Genomic DNA, 22,081 nt, shown 5'->3' with positions numbered 1-22,081 from the left:
TTTACCACCCTCTCAACAAATAATGAATTCTTTGAGAGGAGAATCTAATGTAGTATGTACAAGTTTTACAGTGGCAATGATGACTCATTATTATTATTAGTTTCTTTTGGAGTATATGAGTTGGAATTTGGCTACTGATTGATTTAATTTTACCTGAAAAATAATTTTAGACTTACACGTTGTAAAAATAGTATAGAGAGTTCTGAATACCTTTCTGTTTTGTTAATAGTTTCCCTTGCTGTGCCAAAACTTTTCAGATTGATGTAATCCATTTGTTTATTTTGTTTTTGTTTCCCTTGCCTGAGGAAATTTATCCAAAAAAATAGTGCTAAGACCCATGTCAAAGCATACAGCCTATGTTTTCTTTTAGAAGTTTTATTTATATATTTATTTATTTTTAAAAATAAATTTTATTTATTTATTTATTTATTTTTGGCTGAGTTGGGTCTTCATTGCTGCACCCAGGCTCTCTTGAGTTGTGGCGAGCAGGGGCTTCTCTTTGTCGTGGTGCGCATGCTTCTCATTGAGGTGGCTTCTCTTGTTGTGGAGCACGGGCTCTAGAGCACACGGACTTCAGTAGTTGTGGCACGTGGGCTCAGTAGTTGTGGCTCGTGGGCTCTAGAGCGCAGGGTCAGTAGTTGTGGTGCATGGGCCTTTTAGGAGTTTTATGATTTTAGGTCTTACATTTAAGTCTTTAATCCATTTTGAGTTCAGTTTTGTATATAGTGTGAGAAAGTAGTTCAGTTTGATCCTTTTGCATGTAGCTGTCCAGGTTTCTCAACACCATTATTGAAGAGGCTGTCTTTGCCCAATTGTATATTATTGCCTTCTTGTCATAGAGTAATTGGTTTATTTCTGGGCTTTCTATTCTGTTCCATTTATGTATGTGTCTGTTTTTGTGCCATACCATACTGTTTTGATGACTGTAGTTTTGTAGTGTACTTCGAAATAAAGGAGCGTTATACCTCCAGGATTGTTCTTTTTTCTCAAGATTGTTTTGACTATTCAGGGTCTTTTGTCCTGCTATAAAAAATTTTAGAATTATTTGTTCCAGTTCTGTGAAAAATGTCATTGGTATTTTGATAGGGATTGCATTAAATCTGTAGATTACCTTGGATGGTATGATCATTTTAACAGTATTAATTCTTCCAGTCCGTGAGCATGGTATATCTTTCCATTTGCTTGTGTCATCTTCAGTTTGTTTCATCAATGTCTTATGATTTTCAGTGTATGGGTCTTTCACCTCCTTGGTTAGATTTATTCCTAGGTATTTTATTCTTTTTGATGCAATTATAAATGGGATTTTTTTCTGAAATTTTTTTTCTAAAAGTCCATTGGTAGTGTATAGGAATGCAACAGGTTTCTTTACATTAATTTTGTATCTTGCAACATTACTGAATTCATTTATTAGCTCTAATAGTTTTTTTGGTGGTGCCTTTAGGATTTTCTGTATATGGTATCGTGTCATCTGTGAACAGTGACAGTTTTACTTCTTGCTTTCCAATTTGGATGCCTTTTATTTCTTCTTCTTTTCTGATTGCTGTGGCTAGGACTATGTTGAATAAAAGTGGTGGGAGTGGGCATCCTTGTCTTGTTGCTGATATTAGAGAAAATGCTTTTTACCTTTGACTATGATGTTGGCTGTAGGTGTTTCATAAAAGCCTTTATTATGTTGAGATATGTTCCCTATATATCCACTTTCTTGAGAGTTTTTATCATAAATTGATGTTGAATTTTGTCAAAAGCTTTTTCTGGATCTATTGAGATGATCATATAATTTTTATTCTTAAATTTGTTAATGTGGTCTGTCACACTGATTGCTTTGTGGATATTGAACCATCTTTGCATCCCTGAGATAAGTCCTACTTGATCATGGTGTATGTTCCTTTTAATGTATAGTTGAATTTGGTTGGTTAATATTTTGTTGAGGATTTTTTTTTTAACATCTTTATTGGAATATAATTGCTTTACAATGGTGTGCTAGTTTCTGCTTTATAACAAAGTGAATCAGCTACACTGTTGAGGATTTTTGTATCTATGTTCATCAGTAATATTGGCCTGTAAGTTTTTTCTTGTTGTGTCTTTGATTTTGGTATCAGGGTGAAGCTGGCCTCATAGAATAAGTTTGGAAGCATTCCTTTTTCTTCAAATTTTTGGAATAATTTAGGAAGCAAAGGTGTTAACTCTTCTTTAACTGTTTGGCAGAATTTACCTGTGAAGCTGTTTGGTCCGTGACTTTTGTTGGTGGGAATTTTTTTTATTACTGATTCTATTTTGTTGCTGTTAATTAGTCTATTGATATTTTCTATTTCTTCCTGATTCAGTCTTGGGAGATTGTATGTTTCTAGGAATTTTTCCATTTTTCTTAAGTTGTACATTTTATTGGTGTATATAGTATTATATCGGTGTTCATAGTGATCCCTTATGATTCTTTGTATTCTATGGTGTTGGGTTTTACTTCTTCCCTTTCATTTCTGATTTTATTTTCCTTTTTTTTTGGCCGCACCATTCAGCTTGCAGGATTTTCCCCAACCAGGGGTTGAACCCAGGCCACTGCAGTGAAATCCTGGAATCCTAACCACTAGGCCACCAAGGAAGTCCCTGACTTTATTTATTTGGGTCCACTTATTATTATTTTTTGATGAGTCTAGCTAAAGGTTTATCAATTTTGTTTATCTTTTCAAAGAACCAGTCTTAGTTTCATTGGTATTTTCTTTTTTTTTTTTTAGTTTTTATTTCATTTACAGTTGACCCTTGAACAACGCAAGTGTTAGGTGTGCCAACCCTCCACACAGTCGAAAATCTGCACATAACTGTACAGTTGGCCCTCCTATCCGTGGTTCTGCATTTGTGAATTCAACTAGTCACAGATCTTGTAGTACTGTAATACAAATTTATTGAAAAAAATCTGCGTACAAGGAGACCCATGCAGTTTAAACTCATGCTGTTCAAAGATCAATTGTATTTTTGCTCTGATCTTTGGTATTTCTTTTCTTCTCCTAACTTTGGGTTTTGTTGTTCTTTTTCTACTTCCTTTAGATGTAAGGCTAGATTGATTGTTTGAGAATTTTCTTATTCCCTGAGGTAGGCTTGTATTGCTATAAACCTTCCTTTTAGAACTGTTTTTGCTGTTTCCCATAGATTTTGGATTGTTGTGTTTCCATTTTCATATGTCTCCAGATATTTTTTGATTTTCTCTTTGATTTCTTCAGTGATACATTGGTAGCATATTGTTAAGTGTCCATGTGTTTGTGTTTTTTGCAATTTTTTTTTTTATTGTACTTGATTTTTAGTCTCATACCTTTGTGGCTAGAAAAGATGCTTGATATGGTTTCAGTCATCTTAAATTTGTAGAGACTTGTTTTGTAGCCTAGCATGTGATTTATCCTGGAGAATGTTCCATATGCACTTGAAAAGAATGTGTATTCTACTGCTTTTGGATGGAATGTTCTTTCTTTGACCTTTCTTTGACTTTGACTTTTTGCTTCTTCCTTGTCTCTTTCAGACTGTTAGGTTTATTTATCACCAAATATTTTAATTTTAGTGCTAGGCCTTCTGGGACCTAGGGCAGCTCTACAGAGTTATGTTAAGACTTTTCATTGACATTAAATGCTTTTATGGAATCAACAAAATGTATTGATTAAGGGCATACACTTTGGAATTAGAACTGGGTTCTAGCCCCAGCTCTGTTTTCTCTTGAGAAAGTTATTTAACCTTTCATAGCCTTGGTTTCTTCATCTGTAAATTAGGGCAATAATACTACCTTTCTTTGACAGGTTTTGTAAGAATTAAATGAAGATAAAGTATTTAGCATAGTGCCTATAGCATATGCACATATGCACAAAATTGTGCAGTTGTTAAACTCTTCCTCTTACCCTTTCCTCCTTGTTCTCATCTCTTATCTTTTTTTCTTTCCTCCTCTTCCTTCTCCTTTCTTCCGTCCCCTCTTTTTCTACCTCCTCCCTTGTTCTTTTTCTCCTCCATGAATTATCATTATTATTATTTATGAAATTGGTTTATTTTGTGGTTAGTCAACTTCTTCCCTGTTTGGGTTGTTTTTCTAGATTCAGAGATTAAGGGCAAGTAAATAACTTTGCATGTGTTAATGTTGCAGGTCACCATAATTAAATTGCCTCATGATGGAGATTTTATAATCCTAGGACTTTTAAAATACTCACTTTCCAGCTACAAATAAATATTCCATTGATGAAAAATACTTTTTTTAGGGACATCAAAATCGGTGGCTTATTCATAGCATTATTGTGTTCTCTTATGTAGTAAAGTAACCCTATCTTAAACCTTATATATTTTTCTCTCTTATATCAAAGAAAATTCTCAATTCTCTTTTGAAGAAATGGACCTTTATATAAATTTAGGAGGAATATTTCCTTAATAAATCAGGTATTCCAAATCTGCATTTTAAAATATAGACAGCTTTTAGGCTAGGGAAAGGAGAATAAAGAATAAAGAAAATGAAAATGTTTTCTAGTAACATGGTCCCTTCATTCTATGCTATTCTTTGTAAAATATCTCTACTGAGGTATAGCTGGTCCTTGGGACAATTTAACCTCTGACTCCTTGCTTGTCAGGATGGCCATTCATGCTGTTCCCTTTAGTTGACCAATGACTAAGGAGCATAGAATTCTGCTGCACATGGACCTGGAGGCTTAATCTGATGAATCATATGGGTAGTCTTTGTTCATTCAATCATTATTAGTTCAGTATCCAGTAAAGGCACAGCTTGGGTCATAGAAAAATAATTAAGAAATTGTTTCTTCTAGAATTCATAGTGAATTGAATGTGAGGGAAAACATGTCTATGTAATAAACATTTAAGACAAATTATGAAAGTGTAAAATAAGAGTTTGTAGAGCAAAGAGTGATTTACTTAACTTGCTATTAAGAAAGATGTTTATTTTTTTATATTTGTTTTATTTCTATATAAGAAAAAGTAAATAATAGGATAACTGACTATAGATGATTACTTTATGACACGATTCTCAGTTGATCTGTCACTTTGTCATTGCAGCTCTAGTAAGGGCTTTATATAGATGCTGTATATAGTCATCTCTCTGGACACAAGGCTTTTGTTTTCCAAGCATCTGGCTCCTCTGAAGGCTTCTTTAATTATAATAACACTTACTAAAATTTTTCTTAGTTATAGATCTTGTAGTAGGAACAAGCTTATCTCTAGGCCAGTGATCTCTAAATTATTTTGAATACATACCACAGTTGGTTAAAATATTTAGGATGTAATTCTAATAGGTATACATATTTATCTATGATAATATACATTTATCATATACTAATGTATGACTTGCCTCTTAAACCATAAAACAACGTAGATAAAAGGGAAGAGATAATGGTGAAATAAACTATTTAAAAATGTTTTGCTAATTGTGATGGAGTCCTAGTCTTATTATTTAGTATTTTTGAGACATAATATATACTTACAGTAAGGTTTATGATAGTAACTTACTGATAGTAAGATGTGATTTCACAGTTCAAATAATCTTTATAATTTCTACTTTTTAAAGTTATTGTCATCTGATTAGATTTATTAACTCTAATGAAGAGTTTGAAGTAGCAGTAAGAAAGGAACAGCTCTGCCATATACTTGTTGTTTATTTGTGATTATGTAATTAGAATTTCTTCAGTATAGACTCTTTGTGGGTATGTATAGTTTCTTTGTGGGTGCTGTTGTTAACACTTCATGTTTTGAAACTCCTCCTTTTCTATTAGGATACTGCATATCCTGACACATTACCATGTGATATACCATCCCACAGAGGGAGTGTTATTCTATGTACTAAATATTAGTTGTTTAATTATAAATAGAAGTGATAATATTGATACTATCTTTTTGCACCCCATTGGGATATTTTACTTAACTCACTTTGGATACCACTCTTCTAAGCATGCCTAGGTCAATATGTCTCATCTAAAGATATTATTGTCTTTAGAGAGTTACTTCCTCTCCTATAACAGTGATTTTTTTTTCTAAGTCTATTGTTCCTCTACTGAAGGCATTTATAAAATAAAATAATGTAGTGATAAAAAACAGATTTAAGGGGTTATGAGAATATCATTTTTTTACACTTGAAGCAATCAGACATGGTTGAGATTGCTTCTCTTTATGAGATGAAATTTTATTATAATATTATATTAATAATGAAAAGCTGTTTCTTCTTTCATTGATTATATTGGATATAGTTTCAAAAATGTAAAACCTAGAGTTTATTTTACAGATTATTTAAGTTTATTTAAAGTGACAGAAGAGGGCACTGTGGCATTTCATTTTTCAAAGTCTGTTTTAAAATTAGAAAGTTGTTGGCATTTTTATGTGTAATGCAGTGTATCTATTCAACTGATCTATTGAAAAGTGATGAAACTCTTTGTTCTTTGCTTTTTCACTCTATGGAACTAAAATTTTTTTGTTGAGTTTTGGAAAATTTGAGGTGCGTTATCTTTCTGGGTTCTACATTTGCTTTTGTTTAGTGGGTAAAAGAAATTCTTTTTAAGATAGTGATTCTTGTAAATCTATTCACTGATCTTTTTTCTTTTTAAGATTTAATTTTATTTATTTTTGGCTGTGTTGGGTCTTCATTGCTGCGCGCGGGCTTTCTCTAGTTGTGGCAAGTGGGGGCTACTCTTTGTTGCGTTGCGTGGGCTTCTCTTTGCGGTGGCTTCTCTTATTGTGGAGCATGGGCTCTAGATGCATGGGCTTCAGCAGTTGCAGCATGTGGGCTCAGTAGTTGTGGCACGTGGGCTCTAGAGCACAGGCTCAGTAGTTGTGGCTCACGGGCTTAGTTGCTCCGCGGCATGTGGGATCTTCCCCGACTAGGGATCAAACCTGTGTCTCCTGCATTGACAGGCGGTTTCTTATCCACTGCGCCACCAGGGAAGTCCCATATTCACTAATCTTTAAAGTATGCCTTATTAGTACTATGAGAAAAATAGTTTTCAGTGAATATTACGTTAGAAATTAATTAAACTTTCAAATATTAATTAAACTTTTGGAAGATGTTTTTGTAGGTTTTAGCATCTCTAGTCATATGTCAGATATAATTTTATTTCCCTGCAGGCTGTCAAAGATAGCATACCCAGAGTGACAGATTACCCCTGTTTTACAGCATTCACTTCAGAAGCCAGTCAGTCCTAGTCTGACAGAAAGCCTGTGTATTTATTTCTACAACCTTATTGAGAAAAGAAGAAAAAGCTTATTTCATAAAATTTGTTCAGGGAAATTATTTGAAAATTCTGTTTATATGTTAAGAATATAACTAACATTAATTGGTTGTATAGATTTTAAAGAAGATAAACCCCAGTGATAGAAAACAGTATTTATAATACATTTCAATGTGTTGTAAGTGTAGAAGAGGGAAAAATCTCAGCTCTTTGGTCATTCTGTTATAAGTTAGTTGAAAAATAGTCATAAATGATTACATTTTTATTACATTTGCCTGTGATTCAGTAGTTATTCACCAGAACTTTCTTGGTGCCTTATTACTAGTTCTATGAAGAAGGAAATTGAAAACCTCTGACACAGTCAGGATCACATAGCAAGACAATGATATTGTCAGTGACATATCTTAATAGTTACTCCCTAAACCTATACCCAATTTACCAGTTGATATTTATTCAGATATGAATTTTTCTTCCTTAGATCTATATAAATTCTAGAAGTAGTTTGATTTTTATTTTAAGATTAATGTTCATTATTTATTAATAATGATAAATAATAAATAATAAGTTTTGATGTGTAATTATCTGATCTGTTTTTTTCCTGTCATCCATAATAGTTCATAGGAAGCAAGGAACTTTTAAAAAATTTTTTCTGGCACAGTGAAAACATACACATTCAATGAGAGCAGTAATCTTTCTCTCTTTTATTGTCCCAAGTGCCTAATGTCTGGTACATAGTTAGATGTACAGTAAATATTTGAATAAAATTTTGTTGAATTTACAAATTATTTAGTCCATTATTGAGTTGAAATATTTAAACCTTCAAGGATTAAGTTTGAATGTAGGGAGATTTTTTGTTCTTTGGAAAAAGATTTTATTTTTATTTAAAAATTTTACTTTTTTGTTCAATTTTTTTAAACTAAAAAATACAAAAACAGTTCATCCATTTCTCCCCCTTCCATCCCCTGCCTCTGGCAGCCACCAATCTTTTCTCTGTGTCTATGAGCTTATGTTTTTTTGTTTTGTTATGTTTTCTTAAAGATTCCATATATAAGAGAGATCATATGGTATTAATCTTTCTCTGTCTGACTTATTTCACTTAGCATAATGCCCTGGAGGTCCATCCATGTTGTCACAAATGGCAAGATTTCATTCTTTTTTTATGGCTGAATAATATTCCATTGCATATATATCGCAATTTCTTTATCCATTCACCCACTGATGGACACTTTGTCTGTTTCCATATCTTGGCTATTATAAATAATTCTGCACTGAACATGGGAATGCAGATATCTTTTTTTTAAAAATTATTAGCACCTTTAATTATTTATTTATTTATTTATTTATTTTTTGGCTGTGTTGGGTCTTCGTTTCTGTGCGAGGGCTTCCTCTAGTTGCGGCAAGCGGGGGCCACTCTTCATCGCGGTGTGCGGGCCCCTCACTATCGTGGCCTCTCTTGTTGAGGAGCACAGGCTCCAGACGCACAGGCTCAGTAGTTGTGGCTCACGGGCCTAGTTGCTCCACGGCATGTGGAATCTTCCCAGACCAGGGCTCGAACCCGTGTCCCCTGCATTGGCAGGCAGATTCTCAACCACTGTGCCACCAGGGAAGCACAGATATCTTTTTGATTTAGTGTTTTCATTTTCTTTAGATAAATATCCAGAAAGGGAATTGCTGGATCATATAGTGGTTCTATTTTTAATTTTTTAAGGAATCTCCATACTGTTTTCCATAGTGGTTGCACCAATTTATATTTGCACTAACAGTGTAGGAGGGTTCCCTTATCTCTACACCTTCTCCAGCATTTATTGCTATTCTCTTTGACAGTAGCCATTCTAACAGATGTGAGGTGATATCTCATTGTGGTTTTGGTTTGCATTTCCCTGATGATTAATGATGTAGAGCATCTTTTCATGTACCTGTTGGCCATCTGTATATCTTCTTTAGAAAAATGTCTGTTCAGATTTTATGCCCATTTTTCAATTGGATTTTTTTTTTTTTTTTTTACTCTTGAGTTGTATGAGCTCTTTATATCCCCTTATGAGATATATGATTTTCAAATATTTTCTCCCAGTCTGTCGGTTGTCATTTCATTTTGTTGATAGTTTCTGTTTCTGTGCAGAAGCTTTTTAGTTTGATGTAGTCCCACTTGTTTATTTCTGCTTTTGCTTTTGCTTTTGGTGTCAGATTAAAAAAAATCATTACCAAGACCTAAGTCAAGGAGCTTACTGCCTATATTTTCTTCTAGGAGTTTTATGGTTTCCAGCCTTACACTCAAGTCTTTAAACCATTTTGAGTTGATTTTTGTGTATGGTATAAGATAGTAGTCCATTTTCATTCATCTGTATGTCCAACTTTCCTAACACCATTTAGAAGAGACTTTCCTTTCCCCATTGTATATTCTTGGCTCCTTTGTTGTTAATTAATTCACCATACATACATGGGTATATTTCTAGGCTCTGTGTTCTGTCCTGTTGATCTATGTTTGTTTTTATGTCAGTATAATACTGTTTAAATACTAGGGTTTTGTTAGTATAGTTTGAAATCAAGGGACACAAGGCCTCTAGCTTTATTTGTCTTTTTCAACATTGCTTTGGCTGTTTGGTTTAATGGTTCCATACAAATTTAAGGAATTTTTGTCCTATTCCTGTGAAAAATGTCCTTGGAATTTTGATAGGGTTTGCATTGAATCTATAGATTGCTTTGGGTAGTATGGACATTTAAAAAATGTTAATTCTTCCAATCCACGAGTACAGAATATCTTTCCATTTATTTGTGTGTTCTGCATTTCCTTTCATTAATGTCTTGTAGTTTTCAATATACAGATCTTTCACCTCCTTAGTTAAGTTTATTCCTAGGTATTTTATTCTTTTGGAAAAAGATTTTAAATTGAGGAGAGCAATTTCTCTGCACTTATTCACTAGTTTGGTAAGAGATGGTTTAACATTTGGATAGCTAGTCACCAGCATAGTACATGCAGACAATTGTGGAGTAGGAAAGTATGAGAAAAATTGCTGTTAATAATAAATAAGCAAAATTCTTAATTAATTAATAAGGTTAATAAAGGGGACATGCTTTAAAATAAATGGGTAATGATATTTTATTAGCATGTTAAAGCATAAACCAAAACAATTAGGTTTAGCTTAAATCACAGTTACAGTGTTTGTACATAAATACTTAGCTGTTTTTTTTTTTTAACTAAATATTTTCTTCAGTAAATATTTTGGCCCCCTATATGGTATTGCTTACCAGAAAGATCACAAATGATAACAAAGGAAGATCTGAGGGAATTCCCTAGTGGTCCAGTGGTTAGGACTTGGAGCTTTCACTGCCAGGGCCCAGGTTCGATCCCTGGTTTGGGGACTAAGATCCTGCAAGCTGGATGTTGCGGCCAAAAGGAAACAAAACAACAAAAATGTCAAAGGAAGATCTGAGACTCTGAATTTCATTTATAATACAAACGAATTGCTTTAGTACTAGAGAGGAAGTGAGGGAGAGATCAGTATTTGATATGTAAGAAAATGAAAGGATAGAATAAGAAATTGTGTAGGAGGAGAAAGGAATTTCAAGGTTGAGGTAAGAGGGAATGCAAAGGTATTCCCTCATGTATTCAACAGTATTTATTGATAGCTTACTATGCTAGGTGCTGGGATATAAAAGTGAAAAAAGTAGGTCAAGTCCTTGCTCTTAGGTAGCTTACATTGTAGAGAAGGAAACCAACCTTAACATAACATGATGTCAAATAGTGGTAAAATGCCTCTTTCTTACTAATTAGGTTGAACATTCTTTTTTCATTGCATTTTTATATTTAAAAAAAAACCAGCTTTATTAAGATACGATTCACAGACCATGGCATTTATCCTACTAAAGTGTATAATTTAGAGGTTTTCTGTTATATTAGCAAAGTTGTGCAAACACCACCAGTATTACAATGATTTTAGCAGATTATCTTTGAGTATCTCTTTACAACATCTTTCTTTAAAGCTGCCTTCTTCTTTTGGTATTGCATCCTGTCCATTAGGCTCCACTAATTATCAGTTGATCATTTTACCATTTCGATACAGTGCCCTGGAGAATAAATTGCTCAGCAGTCTGATCCAGTTAAATTTGGAGAGGGGTAGTTTTTGAGGCCACTCTGAGTTTTTTTCTGACTGCATGTGTGTTCTTCTTAGCTGTCTCTTTCCATGGTTCTTTCTGATAAACTAGCTGGCCTATGATTTAGCTGTTGCTCTTAATTAAGAAGAGTTATTGTTTTTGAGAGCACCCTTAGGCTTGAACTTCTCACACTCCATTTCAAATAAAGTCAGTTACTTTGGGGAGAGCTTCAGAGCTCTCTTTTCTTTTTTTTTTTTTTATAAGATTCTTTTTTTTTTTTTTTTTTTAATTAATTAATTTATTTATTTATTTTTGGCTGTGTTAGGTCTTCGTTTCTGTGCGAGGGCTTTCTCTTAGTTGTGGCAAGCGGGGGCCACTCTTCATCGCGGTGCACGGGCCTCTCACTATCGCGGCCTCTCTTGTTGTGGAGCACAGGCTCCAGACGTGCAGGCTCAGTAGTTGTGGCTCACGGGCCCAGCCGCTCCGCGGCATGTGGGATCTTCCCAGACCGGGGCACGAACCCGTGTCCCCTGCATTAGCAGGCAGATTCTCAACCACTGCGCCACCAGGGAAGCCCAGAGCTCTCTTTTCTTATAGTCTGCCTCTCCTCTAGGGTGGATTCTCTGAGCCACTGTTCTGGGCACAGGGCTGGTCAGTAGCCTCTGACTTGCTGCTTCTGGTGTAGAACTTCTGTCCTACAAGTGAACTGGGGTGAGAACAGTTGGGGTCCCAGCATTTTCAGCCTACTGCACTGTGGTAAAGCTTCTGTTTTTTAAGTGGAGGCTGGGTGGAGGAAGGGAGACTGCTCTGTTGGCCACACTCACCAGGAATTTATTTTCTTCAATTTGGAGTTGGAGGGATGAGAAATGCTGATGGTCTACCTTTCTCTGTGACATATGGTAAGTCTTGATTGAAAGCTGAGAGGAAGCTCTGTTCTCTTGGCCACACTTACCTGGAGTGGAGTTTCTGTCAACCTAAACTGGGGCAAGGTAGTAAATGGGTTATGGCTCAAATGCCACAAACTATCCCAATACCAAGTTTTCATAGATTTTCTTGAATAATGTTTCTTCATTTGAATATGCCCTTAGGACAATTTCCAGAGACTTTATTTATTTTTTTAAGTTTTTAAAAAAAGATTTATTTATTATTTATTTGTTTATTTTATTTATTTTTGGCTGTGCTGGGTCTTAGTTGCAGCACGTGGGAACTTCGTTGAGGCACGTGGAATCTTTTGTTTGTGGCGTGCGGGCTCTTTGTTGTGGCGTGCGGGTTTCTTGTTGTGGTGCGTGGGCTTCTCTCTAGTTGTGGCGTGTGGGTTTTCTCTTCTCAAGTTGTGGCACACGGGTTCCAGAGTGCATGGGCTCTGTGGTTTGTGGCACGCAGGCCCTGTAGTTGAGGCGCACGAGCTCAGTAGTTGTGGCATGCGGGCTTAGTTGCCCCGTGGCATGTGGGATCTTAGTTCCCTGACAAGGGATCGAACCCGCGTCCCCTGCATTGGAAGGCGGCTTCTTTACCACTTGTCCACCAGGGAAGTCCCGCCAGAGACTTTAAATGGTTGTTTTTTAAAACAGTATTTGTCAGTTTTGCTTGTTTCACTGGAGAGTGGGTCTCTGAAGCAACTTTCCTTGTTATCCTGGAAGCGGAACTCTCCAAACTACTTAATTCTAAATCTTCCTAAAGATCAAACATGTCCTTCCAGTAAAGAAATTACTATCCCAGGTAACTTTTTTTCCCCCCATGAACAGAGGTTTTGGTCAGACATGAAACCCAGAGCTATCAATAGCTAAAGCAGTTCTTTGCACTATCCTGTCATACTAAGGACTTTTATAATTACTGTATATGTCATGAGCTAAAGATGTTATTTTTAGTGTTTATTTTACCAAGTTTTCTGCTCCCCACAGAAATCTACAGCTTTCACTCAGCTTGTTTACTTGTTGGGTTTTGCAGTTCTTTGGCCCTGCTGATACGTAGATGCTTCCTACATAAAACATATGACATTTTTGCAATCTTTCATATTCTTAGAATCATATAATTTATAAATATGTAAGTTGATATCCAGTTAAATTCTGATTTTTTAAAAATGGCTTCATCTGATCTTAAATTACATTTTATAAAAGAATTTTACTGACATCTGATCATGCATTGCAGTCATATGCAGAGTTTCATATAAAAAAAATCAGAAACTTAGGGACTTCCCTGACAGTCCAGTGGTTAAGACTTTGCCTCCCAATGCAGGGGTTGTGGGTTCAATCCCTGGTTGGGGAGCTAAGATCCCACATGCCTCGGGGCCAAGGGACCAGAACATAAAGCAGAAGCAGTGTTGTAACAAATTCAATAAAGACTTTAAAAAAATGGTCCACATCAAAAAAATCTTTATAAAAAAAATCAGAAACTTAAACTTTTAGAATTCTAATGTATCTTATTCTCTTCCTCCTCCTGTTGAATGGGAAATCCTTTCTAATTGCAGCCCTTGATCTGTTTGTCAGTATACGTAGCCCCATCAGTCACTGCTCCTGTGTTTACTTATGTTTAAGTGGTCTTCTTGGGACCACTGAAAGACTCTCCATTCCTATAAATCTGCTCACATTCCTGAGAAGGAACCCATTGTAGGACTAAGTAGTCACACGGAATCATTTCAGACATCACTGGAAAGCAAGTATATTGATTTTCCTTTGGTTAATCATCCACTCTGGGTTCAGTGGTGGAGAGGGGAAGTGGGGTCATGTTGTACAATACATTTCTACCTCTGCATAAGATATTATCTAGATGATTTCTTCAGCAGGAACAAAGGTTTGACAGTTTCTTGCAGAATGAGGTGGTAGATATAATTGAACCAATTTACTCACGCTGTGTTTTATTAATATAAGTATTTCTTACCTTAGGCTATAACTCAACATAAGTAAAATTGAGGAAACAGTTGATAGCGATCAGTTTTCTAGTAGTAAGTATGCTGTTGGGAATTCCCTTTAATATAACATTCACTTGTATATTGTTGTAATGGCATGTAACATCTGCCTATAATAGTGATCCACTGTGAAAATTTACTTCCATCATATACTGTATCTGGCCGTTTGTTGAATTTCATATTATAAACACACATATTAAATATAGGATATAATGGTAAACTATCCATGTATATTCCTTCAATACCTTTGGAAGGACACACAAGAAACTAATCACTGGTTGTCCTTAGGGAAGAGAATGCACCAGGCTGGAGGACTGAGATGGGGAGTATACCCTTTTATTCCATCTGAATTTTGTAATAAGTATTTTTGAAACAATAGTAAAGCACTAAAAAGTAAGTAAAACAAAAACAACAAAGTAAACAATAACAAAAGGGAAAACAAATGGATAGACTGGCGTTCTGTGGATATAATTCTAGCCAAAAATACTTTGGTGGCCTGTTTGGGTTTCTTCTCACAATTGGTAAGCTCTCCATGTTGACTGATGGCTAAGTTTGATTAGAACTCTCTTCTAGGTGGTAATTATATTCTAATATTTTATCATCATTTTGTTCCCTCCAACTTCAGATGATTTAGATCAGTTGCCAGGTTTCTCTTTGACATGAGATCTGTTCTTGATTTGGAATGCAAATTATTAGAAGTATTTCTTCATGAATAAAAAGACAATGGTGGTGACTTATGAGTATTCTTCCATTGAAGATAATTAAGGCAAGATCTTTTGAGGTACTTTGATCTATATGGATGGTAAAAAATTTACTTGAGTCTTTTTTCAAATTCTCATATTGAAAATATGATTGATTAAATTCATTCTTGGTATCATTTTAAAAGAAGGCAGCTTTAGCAAATCTATATAATGAAGTGAGATTATGTTCAAATTTTAGGTTATTGTTATATAATTTTATTTTAGACCTACAGGTTTTCATTTTTTTTCTGCCCTTTAGCCGACCTCAGAAAGTGTGTTTGTGTCCATTTCTACCAGTGCATCCTCTACACATCTCTACCCACTTGTACATAATTCAGCATCCAGCAGAGGTAAGATGTCATAAAATGCACAATTTCAGATAAATATTAGGACACAAGAGGGAGCATATGGATGAACATACTAATCCCTTTCAGCTCTTCAGCATTTTTGAAAATAAATTGATGATAAATGCTTTCTCTTTGGGAAAAAATAGTTTCTTTTATATATTATATGATAGTATAGTATCATATGCTTTATAGACAGACAAAAAATGTGTTATTTCATAAAAAGTACATTATTGAATTGTATAATGAATATTGAATATATAGAAATTTAGAACTCCAACAATTTTGTATGGAGGAAAAAAAGAGATTTTGTGAGTAGAGAGCTAAGAAATTATTGCTTTTTAAATTTTGGTCATAGCTTGTATCCTTTGATGTCTTTTCTTGTTAGGGCAGAGGTAACGCTCAGCATTTTAGTGTTATAAAATGAATGCGTAAAATAAATTTTTTACTTCTTTAAGTGAATAGAACAAATATGTATATTTTACATGTATATATAAAAATAAATATATAAAATATGTATACGTGTTGTATAGAAAGACTTAGTTAATAATTTCATATGTTGGTGAGAATTATGCATGTGCTAGTGTGTACATATGTTAGTAACTCTTGATTAACTGCAGTAATGAAGAGAGGAGGGAAGGAGATCATAGAAAACCAGAAATTATCATCAATACCAAACTAGTTGATGCATGGTACAAAAATGGGTTTAGTGTAAACTGAAGTTAAAACTCTTCCAGGCTTTCGAAGGGGGAATAATTTTTTTCTTAAATTTCTGAGGTGTATACCACTTAAAGACTTTAACAAAGACATTAAAGGATATTAATCTGTCACTTTCCTTTTCCAAATGATGAAGCAATTATTCTTTTATTGCAAATTGTTAAATATTTCATTTGTTGGGCAACCTTTTTTTTTCAGTGTTAACAACATGCTTTTGTCAGGATTGTGACACTTTAATCACTAGCATTATTTTACTGCGTTTAAACTTACAACACTGTGCAGCTCAAATTTACATAAAATGATAGCTTACTGGCCATAACAGTTGTGGCTAGAACTTGACTTTTGATGATGAATGCTGTTTTCATTTTGCCATATACATAGTATGGTGCCTTTTCATTGTTGTATGGTTCCAGACATAAGATGGCTTTTAAAATGTAGGTGTTTTCATTGATTTGTGGCAGTTTTAATGTTTTCATATCTCTTATTTGTTCCTTTTTTCCTTCATTCCTCTCTTGTCCTCCACATCCCCTCCCCCACTTTCTCCTCCTCTCCCTCCTTCCCTTCCTTCCTTCCTTCATAGTTAATTCACAGTTTAGATGATTCATCCATAATTGTGTGTGCTATAAATGTATTTTATGTATGTACAAGTACATCCATATTGTTTTTCCTTAAAGTTCCAAGGAACTTTACAATCTTAATCTAAGTCAGTCATACTTGGCTGCCTTGTGCTTATTCTCAGCATACTGTTTTCAATAAAAGAATAGGCCAATTTGATGACTTCCCCTAAAAAGTGATTGAAAACCATTTGGATAGGCTCTAGGAGGGGGCTTTGAGAAAAGAAGACTTGATGGAGTGGATGAAATGGAGGTGATATGATGGAGCATTTCAAAGAGTAGGTATATGCATATAGAAAATTACTTAAGGATAAAAACAAAACAGTTATCTCAAGAATAACAAAAAACTTTACAAGAAAGAAACGTTGTGTTAAATTGCTTGGCCTTTTGTGAACAACATATATGTAGGCATTAATGATGTAAATACCGTTTATTGATTTAACTAAAAATATTAGAAGATGTAAGGGTAAGGAGTGTTGTAAGAAAGCTAAATTTTCATTTATTACGAGAGGCAGTAGTTATAGAATGCTGTAGTTAAGAGTAAGGCTCAGGAGTTTAAATCCTTAAAAGCTCTGTAAACTCTGTAACCCTGGGCAAGATAATTAACCTCTCTGTGCTTCAGTTTTGTCATTAGTGAAATGGACGTGATAAAAAATATACTTCATTACTTGTTTGTGGTGCATAGTAAATGAATAATATATAAAATGCACTTAGAATTATATACGTTAAAGTTAGCTATTATGATGATAATAAATGGTAGTTTGTAGATAATATCTAAAATTGATAAGAAATAGCAAGACATATATAGAAATATGGACATAACTACTGGAAGAAATAGCTAGAAGAGTTAAAGTGATTGCCTCTAGGAAATAGTATTGGGGAGTGTATCTGGGAACATTACAAATCTTTAGGCACCATTTAATTTGACTATTATACATGTGTTACTTTGACAAAAGTTTGGAAAGTGATTTAATTATGTGTCGAAGTCTCAATAGTGATGGTAAGGAGGGAAGAAAACAGTATGAGACACTGGAAAATGTCCTGAAACTTCCCTCTCGCCTATTTCCTGCTAGTCCCATTCATCATAGGAGCTGCTCCAAATTGCTGTTTTCAGGCTTCCTCAGAGTGCCAGCCTGCTACATGTTCTTTTTAGTTAAAATCCCAGCAAATTCTGACTCTTCTGTTTCCTTTTTGAACTTTTTATTAGGTAGATCAGCTTAACTACTCTCAGCATCTGTAAATTTACCGTTTACATGTTATTTTAATCAATACTTCCAAGACCCAGGGGTGAAAGAGGTAAACACAAAAATGTCCCTGAGGGTATATCTATGTGTGTGTTTGTGGTTGTTGAATACTGTTACTACGATACTTTTGGTTTCTGTTTAAATGTAAATAATGTAATTATAAATTTATTTTAAATTACTTTTATAAATTCTTATATAACTTTATTATTTTGTATATCAATTTGCTAAATAACTCTGATATTCCTAAAGGAAAGTAAGTAATATTTGATATTCCTTTAGTACATTGTCTTTTTTACAGACACAAGTTATTCACTGTGAGGATATATATATGCAGGATTATATAAACTGGTAAAGATAACATTGGGCTCTATGTAAGTAAACTGATTAGAGAGGGCCTCTGTCACTTATTTGATCAAGCATGACATTCCCAGATGGGCCAGTGGAGAAGAGCCAGGCAGTGACTGAGCACTATAGACCAAAATAACCAAGAAGAGTATGAGGCTAAAGCAGAATAGCTAAGCACCTGACTTTACTAGGATTAAGAATGGAATTCTTGTGGCAACCAGAAAGGTGGTTTTTAGTGCTGGAAGTTAGGACGTTGAAAAAAACCCACTGATTTATGGTGAACATTAACTATGATGATAGTTAATGCAATTTACAGAAATGGTCACCAGCTTTTTTCACACTGAAGTTATAACTTTTTTCTCTTTCCATACTTTATTCCTTGGAAGGAAAGCCATAAATCCAGCCCACACTCAAGTAGGAGGGAGAGATTAAACTACACCTCCTGGAGAGGGGAGAGTTTATGTTTATTACTTGGAATTCTTCTATGAGGAAGATTTGTCACTTCTCTCCCATTTATTTATTCATATCAGTCTAGACTCTGTATTTATTTTATACTTTGGGTTATAATCCAAATACTGTTATTTTGTTGCTCAAGTTGTTCCATTGGGTGCTCTTTAAGATTGGCTTCTGTGACCCTTTGATATGCCCTATTGTTTTGTTATTTTTGAGCACTTCCTTGCTTTTGGGGCATAAATATCTAGGCAGTTATCTTCAAGTTGACATACTACAAAATGTAATTACTAGTGAAATAAGAAGTTTGTCAGAATAAATGATTCAATTTAGTTAAACACAAATTTACATTTTTCATAATCTTTATTATTTAGATTAATGTTATCCTTTTTAATCAGTAAACATGTAAACACACCCAAATCGAATAAAAATATACACTTGTATTATATTTAATACTGATAAGTCAGAGAAACTATAGCTCTTTTTATTAAACTGTGGTCTGTAGTAAAAGACTTGTGAAAATTATACATAATGCTGTGAATCAGATGTTCATCAAAAAGTTTTAAAAGCGTGTTTATCTAATTAGAATCTACATTCTAACTAATTTTTTAATTACAGGAAAACAAGGTGTTGCGGACAGTTCCTCTGCTAGCAGCTTGTCTCCCCCAAGATAAGTGTAAAGTCAAGATTGGTCGTCGCTTCAGTGAGGAAAGGTAAATTAACTTTTAGGGCAATTTAAACAAATTCTTTTTTTACTTTAAAAATGGTTCCCTTAGGGGCTTCCCTGGTGGCGCAGTGGTTGAGAGTCTGCCTGCCGATGCAGGGGACACGGGTTCGAGCCCTGGTCTGGGAAGATCCCACATGCCGCGGAGCAACTAGGCCGGTGAGCCACAACTACTGAGCCTGCGCGTCTGGAGCCTGTGCTCCGCCAACAAGAGAGGCCTGTGTTAGTGAGAGGCCCGCGCACCGCGATGAAGAGTGGCCCCAACTTGCCACAACTAGAGAAAGCCCGCGTGCACCAACGAAGACCCAACACAGCCAATCAATCAATAGAAATGCTGTAGAATTATTAAAAAAAAAAAAAAAAAAACCTCGAAAAAAAAAAAAATGGTTTCCTTCAAGTTATCTATTAGACCTAGAACATGGTACATTGGAAATGGTTAAAAAATTTAATTTCTGCCTTTTCTCTCAAAATAATACAAGATAAGCAAAACATAAACAAAAACAGACCAAAATGGAATAAACAAATTATAGCATTATCTAAATTCCATGGTATATATGTTGAGCCTAAAAGGCATGTATATTTCCTGTTCATTTCATTTTTGTTAAGATATCTTATTTCAGGATGTTAGGATACTTGTATTAGATTTAGTTAATGTTTTTCTTTCTTTTTCTTTTACAATTATATATGATACACATTTACATAAACATATATTCATTTCTAGCCCATGAAGGCTTTCCTAAGGTACAGTGACTAGGACTATATTTAGTGTTCCAGTTATAGGCACATACATATTTTAAAAAAATGAGAGAATGCCTTCTCTTGTCGTGTTTAAAATATATATATTTTTTTGATGAGGCCCAGTATGTGCAGCAGTTTGTTAGTTGATATCTTCACAGACAGTTCTGTAATATTCTTGGATCTTATTTTACACTGTATTACAGAACCCATTATTATAAATATGTATAATATGCTGGATGTATATTGACATTTTTCTACAAGTTGTTTCTTACCTTTGAAGCATATTTGTTGCTTTTCTACCTATTCACAGCCTTCACAAATTACCTTGATCCTATCTACACAGTTAAATATATTTTTAGATGCAAAATTTAATTTCTCTTGAAAATATGGAGATTTCTTTTTCAGTTCACTTATGAAAATGCTAAGTAAGACTAGTGCCAGCACCAAGCCCAAGGAATTGACCAAACTTTTTCCTTCATTATTTTAGCTTTATATTACGAAAATAACATCATGTTAGAACTTTATAAAATCATTTTTTCCTTTCTCTGAAACTATTGGTTAGGCATTCTTTTCTCATATAGATTTTTCTTTTGCACAGTTTGCATTGCCTTGTCCCCCAGAGGTGAGCTTTGCTCTGGGCTTGGTGCTGCTGTTGCAGATTCTGCCGTTTCGTTGGGAGTGGAGGCACCATCCAGAGCTCTTCACATGGGGAGCAACCACATAATTTACACTGTGACACTTCTTTCACACAGAGGCTCTTTATAATGATAGTTTCTCTGTAATTCTTGGATAGATGTGGATATGTAATCTGCCAGCTTGGATCTCGGTTATTTTATTGCAAAAATGGTGAGCATCTATGGTGGTAGAAGTGGAAACTATCTGAGTCATCCCTGACATTTGGCTATCTAACCCTTCCACAGATGTGCGTGGGGATGAGAAACTTGATATTTTTCTAAATAGCCTATCCCATTTTGAGCCTATGATATTAAGTTCAGTATTTTTGATGGTACCAAATATAGTGCTTACTCAGTAAATTATTATTCACTTATGGATTTTAAACCAAAGCTGGTTAAGATTACTGACTTTATTAATCTGGTAATTGAATGATTGATTTATTTTTTTCATAAATTTATTTATTTTATTTATTTATTTTTGGCTGCATTGGGTCTTTGTTGCTGCATGCGGGCTTTCTCTAGTTGAGGCAAGTGGGGGCTACTCTTCGTTGCGGTGCGCAGGCTTCTCACTGCAGTGGCTTCTCTTGTTGCAGAGCACAGGCTCTAGGCGTGCGGGCTTCAGTAATTGTGGCACGTGATGTCAGTAGTTGTGGCTCGTGGGCTCTAGAGTGCAGGCTCAGTAGTTGTGGCGCACGGGCTTAGTTCTCCACAGCATGTGGGACCTTCCCTGACCAGGGCTCGAACCCATGTCGCCTGTAGTGGCAGGTGGATTCTTAACCACTGCACCACCAGGGAAGTCCTGAATGATTGATTTAGTTTTTTGTTAGAGTATGTGATGTAACCATGGGGGAATGATTAAGAGACTTACTACTTTTAGTATCCTTTGTAAATGGAATTTAAAAATACTTATTTTCAGTTTTTTGCCACTAGTATATAAGAAAGCAGTTGGACTTTGTATATTAACCCTGTATACTATGACATTCTAAATTTATTTGTTAGTTGTAGAAATTGTTTTGTAGATTCCCTAGAACTTTCTATGTAAGTAGCATTATCTGCAAATAGAGTCATTTATATTTCTTCCTTTCTGATGTTTATGCCTTTTATTTCTTTTTCTTGCCTTACTGTAGTAACTGGGACCTTCAGTACAATGTGTATTATGAGTGGCGAAAGCCCCTATCTTTACCTTGATCCCAATCTAAAAGGACGTTGTTAGAGCTGGTATTGGCTGTATATTTTTGTAGATGCCACTTATTATTATAGTTTGAAGTTCACACCATTTATTGTCTTTAATGGACTTTTAACTTGTC

The 22,081-nt window shown here is 34.7% G+C and overlaps 1 protein-coding gene across 1 annotated transcript in view; it reads left to right on the top strand.

The window, feature by feature from the left end:
* Positions 1–22,081, top strand: part of DTWD2 (DTW domain containing 2) — a 127,180-nt gene that overhangs the window by 9,614 nt on the left and 95,485 nt on the right. The window contains exons 2-3 of the mRNA XM_007180968.3: positions 15,184–15,274; positions 19,257–19,351. Coding sequence (XP_007181030.2) covers positions 15,184–15,274; positions 19,257–19,351 — 186 coding nt within the window. The remainder of the gene's footprint in view (positions 1–15,183; positions 15,275–19,256; positions 19,352–22,081) is intronic.

Source organism: Balaenoptera acutorostrata, chromosome 2 (assembly GCF_949987535.1).
Source record: "Balaenoptera acutorostrata chromosome 2, mBalAcu1.1, whole genome shotgun sequence".
Classification (NCBI taxonomy): Eukaryota; Metazoa; Chordata; class Mammalia; order Artiodactyla; family Balaenopteridae; genus Balaenoptera; species Balaenoptera acutorostrata.
The sequence above is the reverse complement of the archived record's forward strand: the minus strand, read 5'-3'. Positions and strand labels throughout refer to the sequence as shown.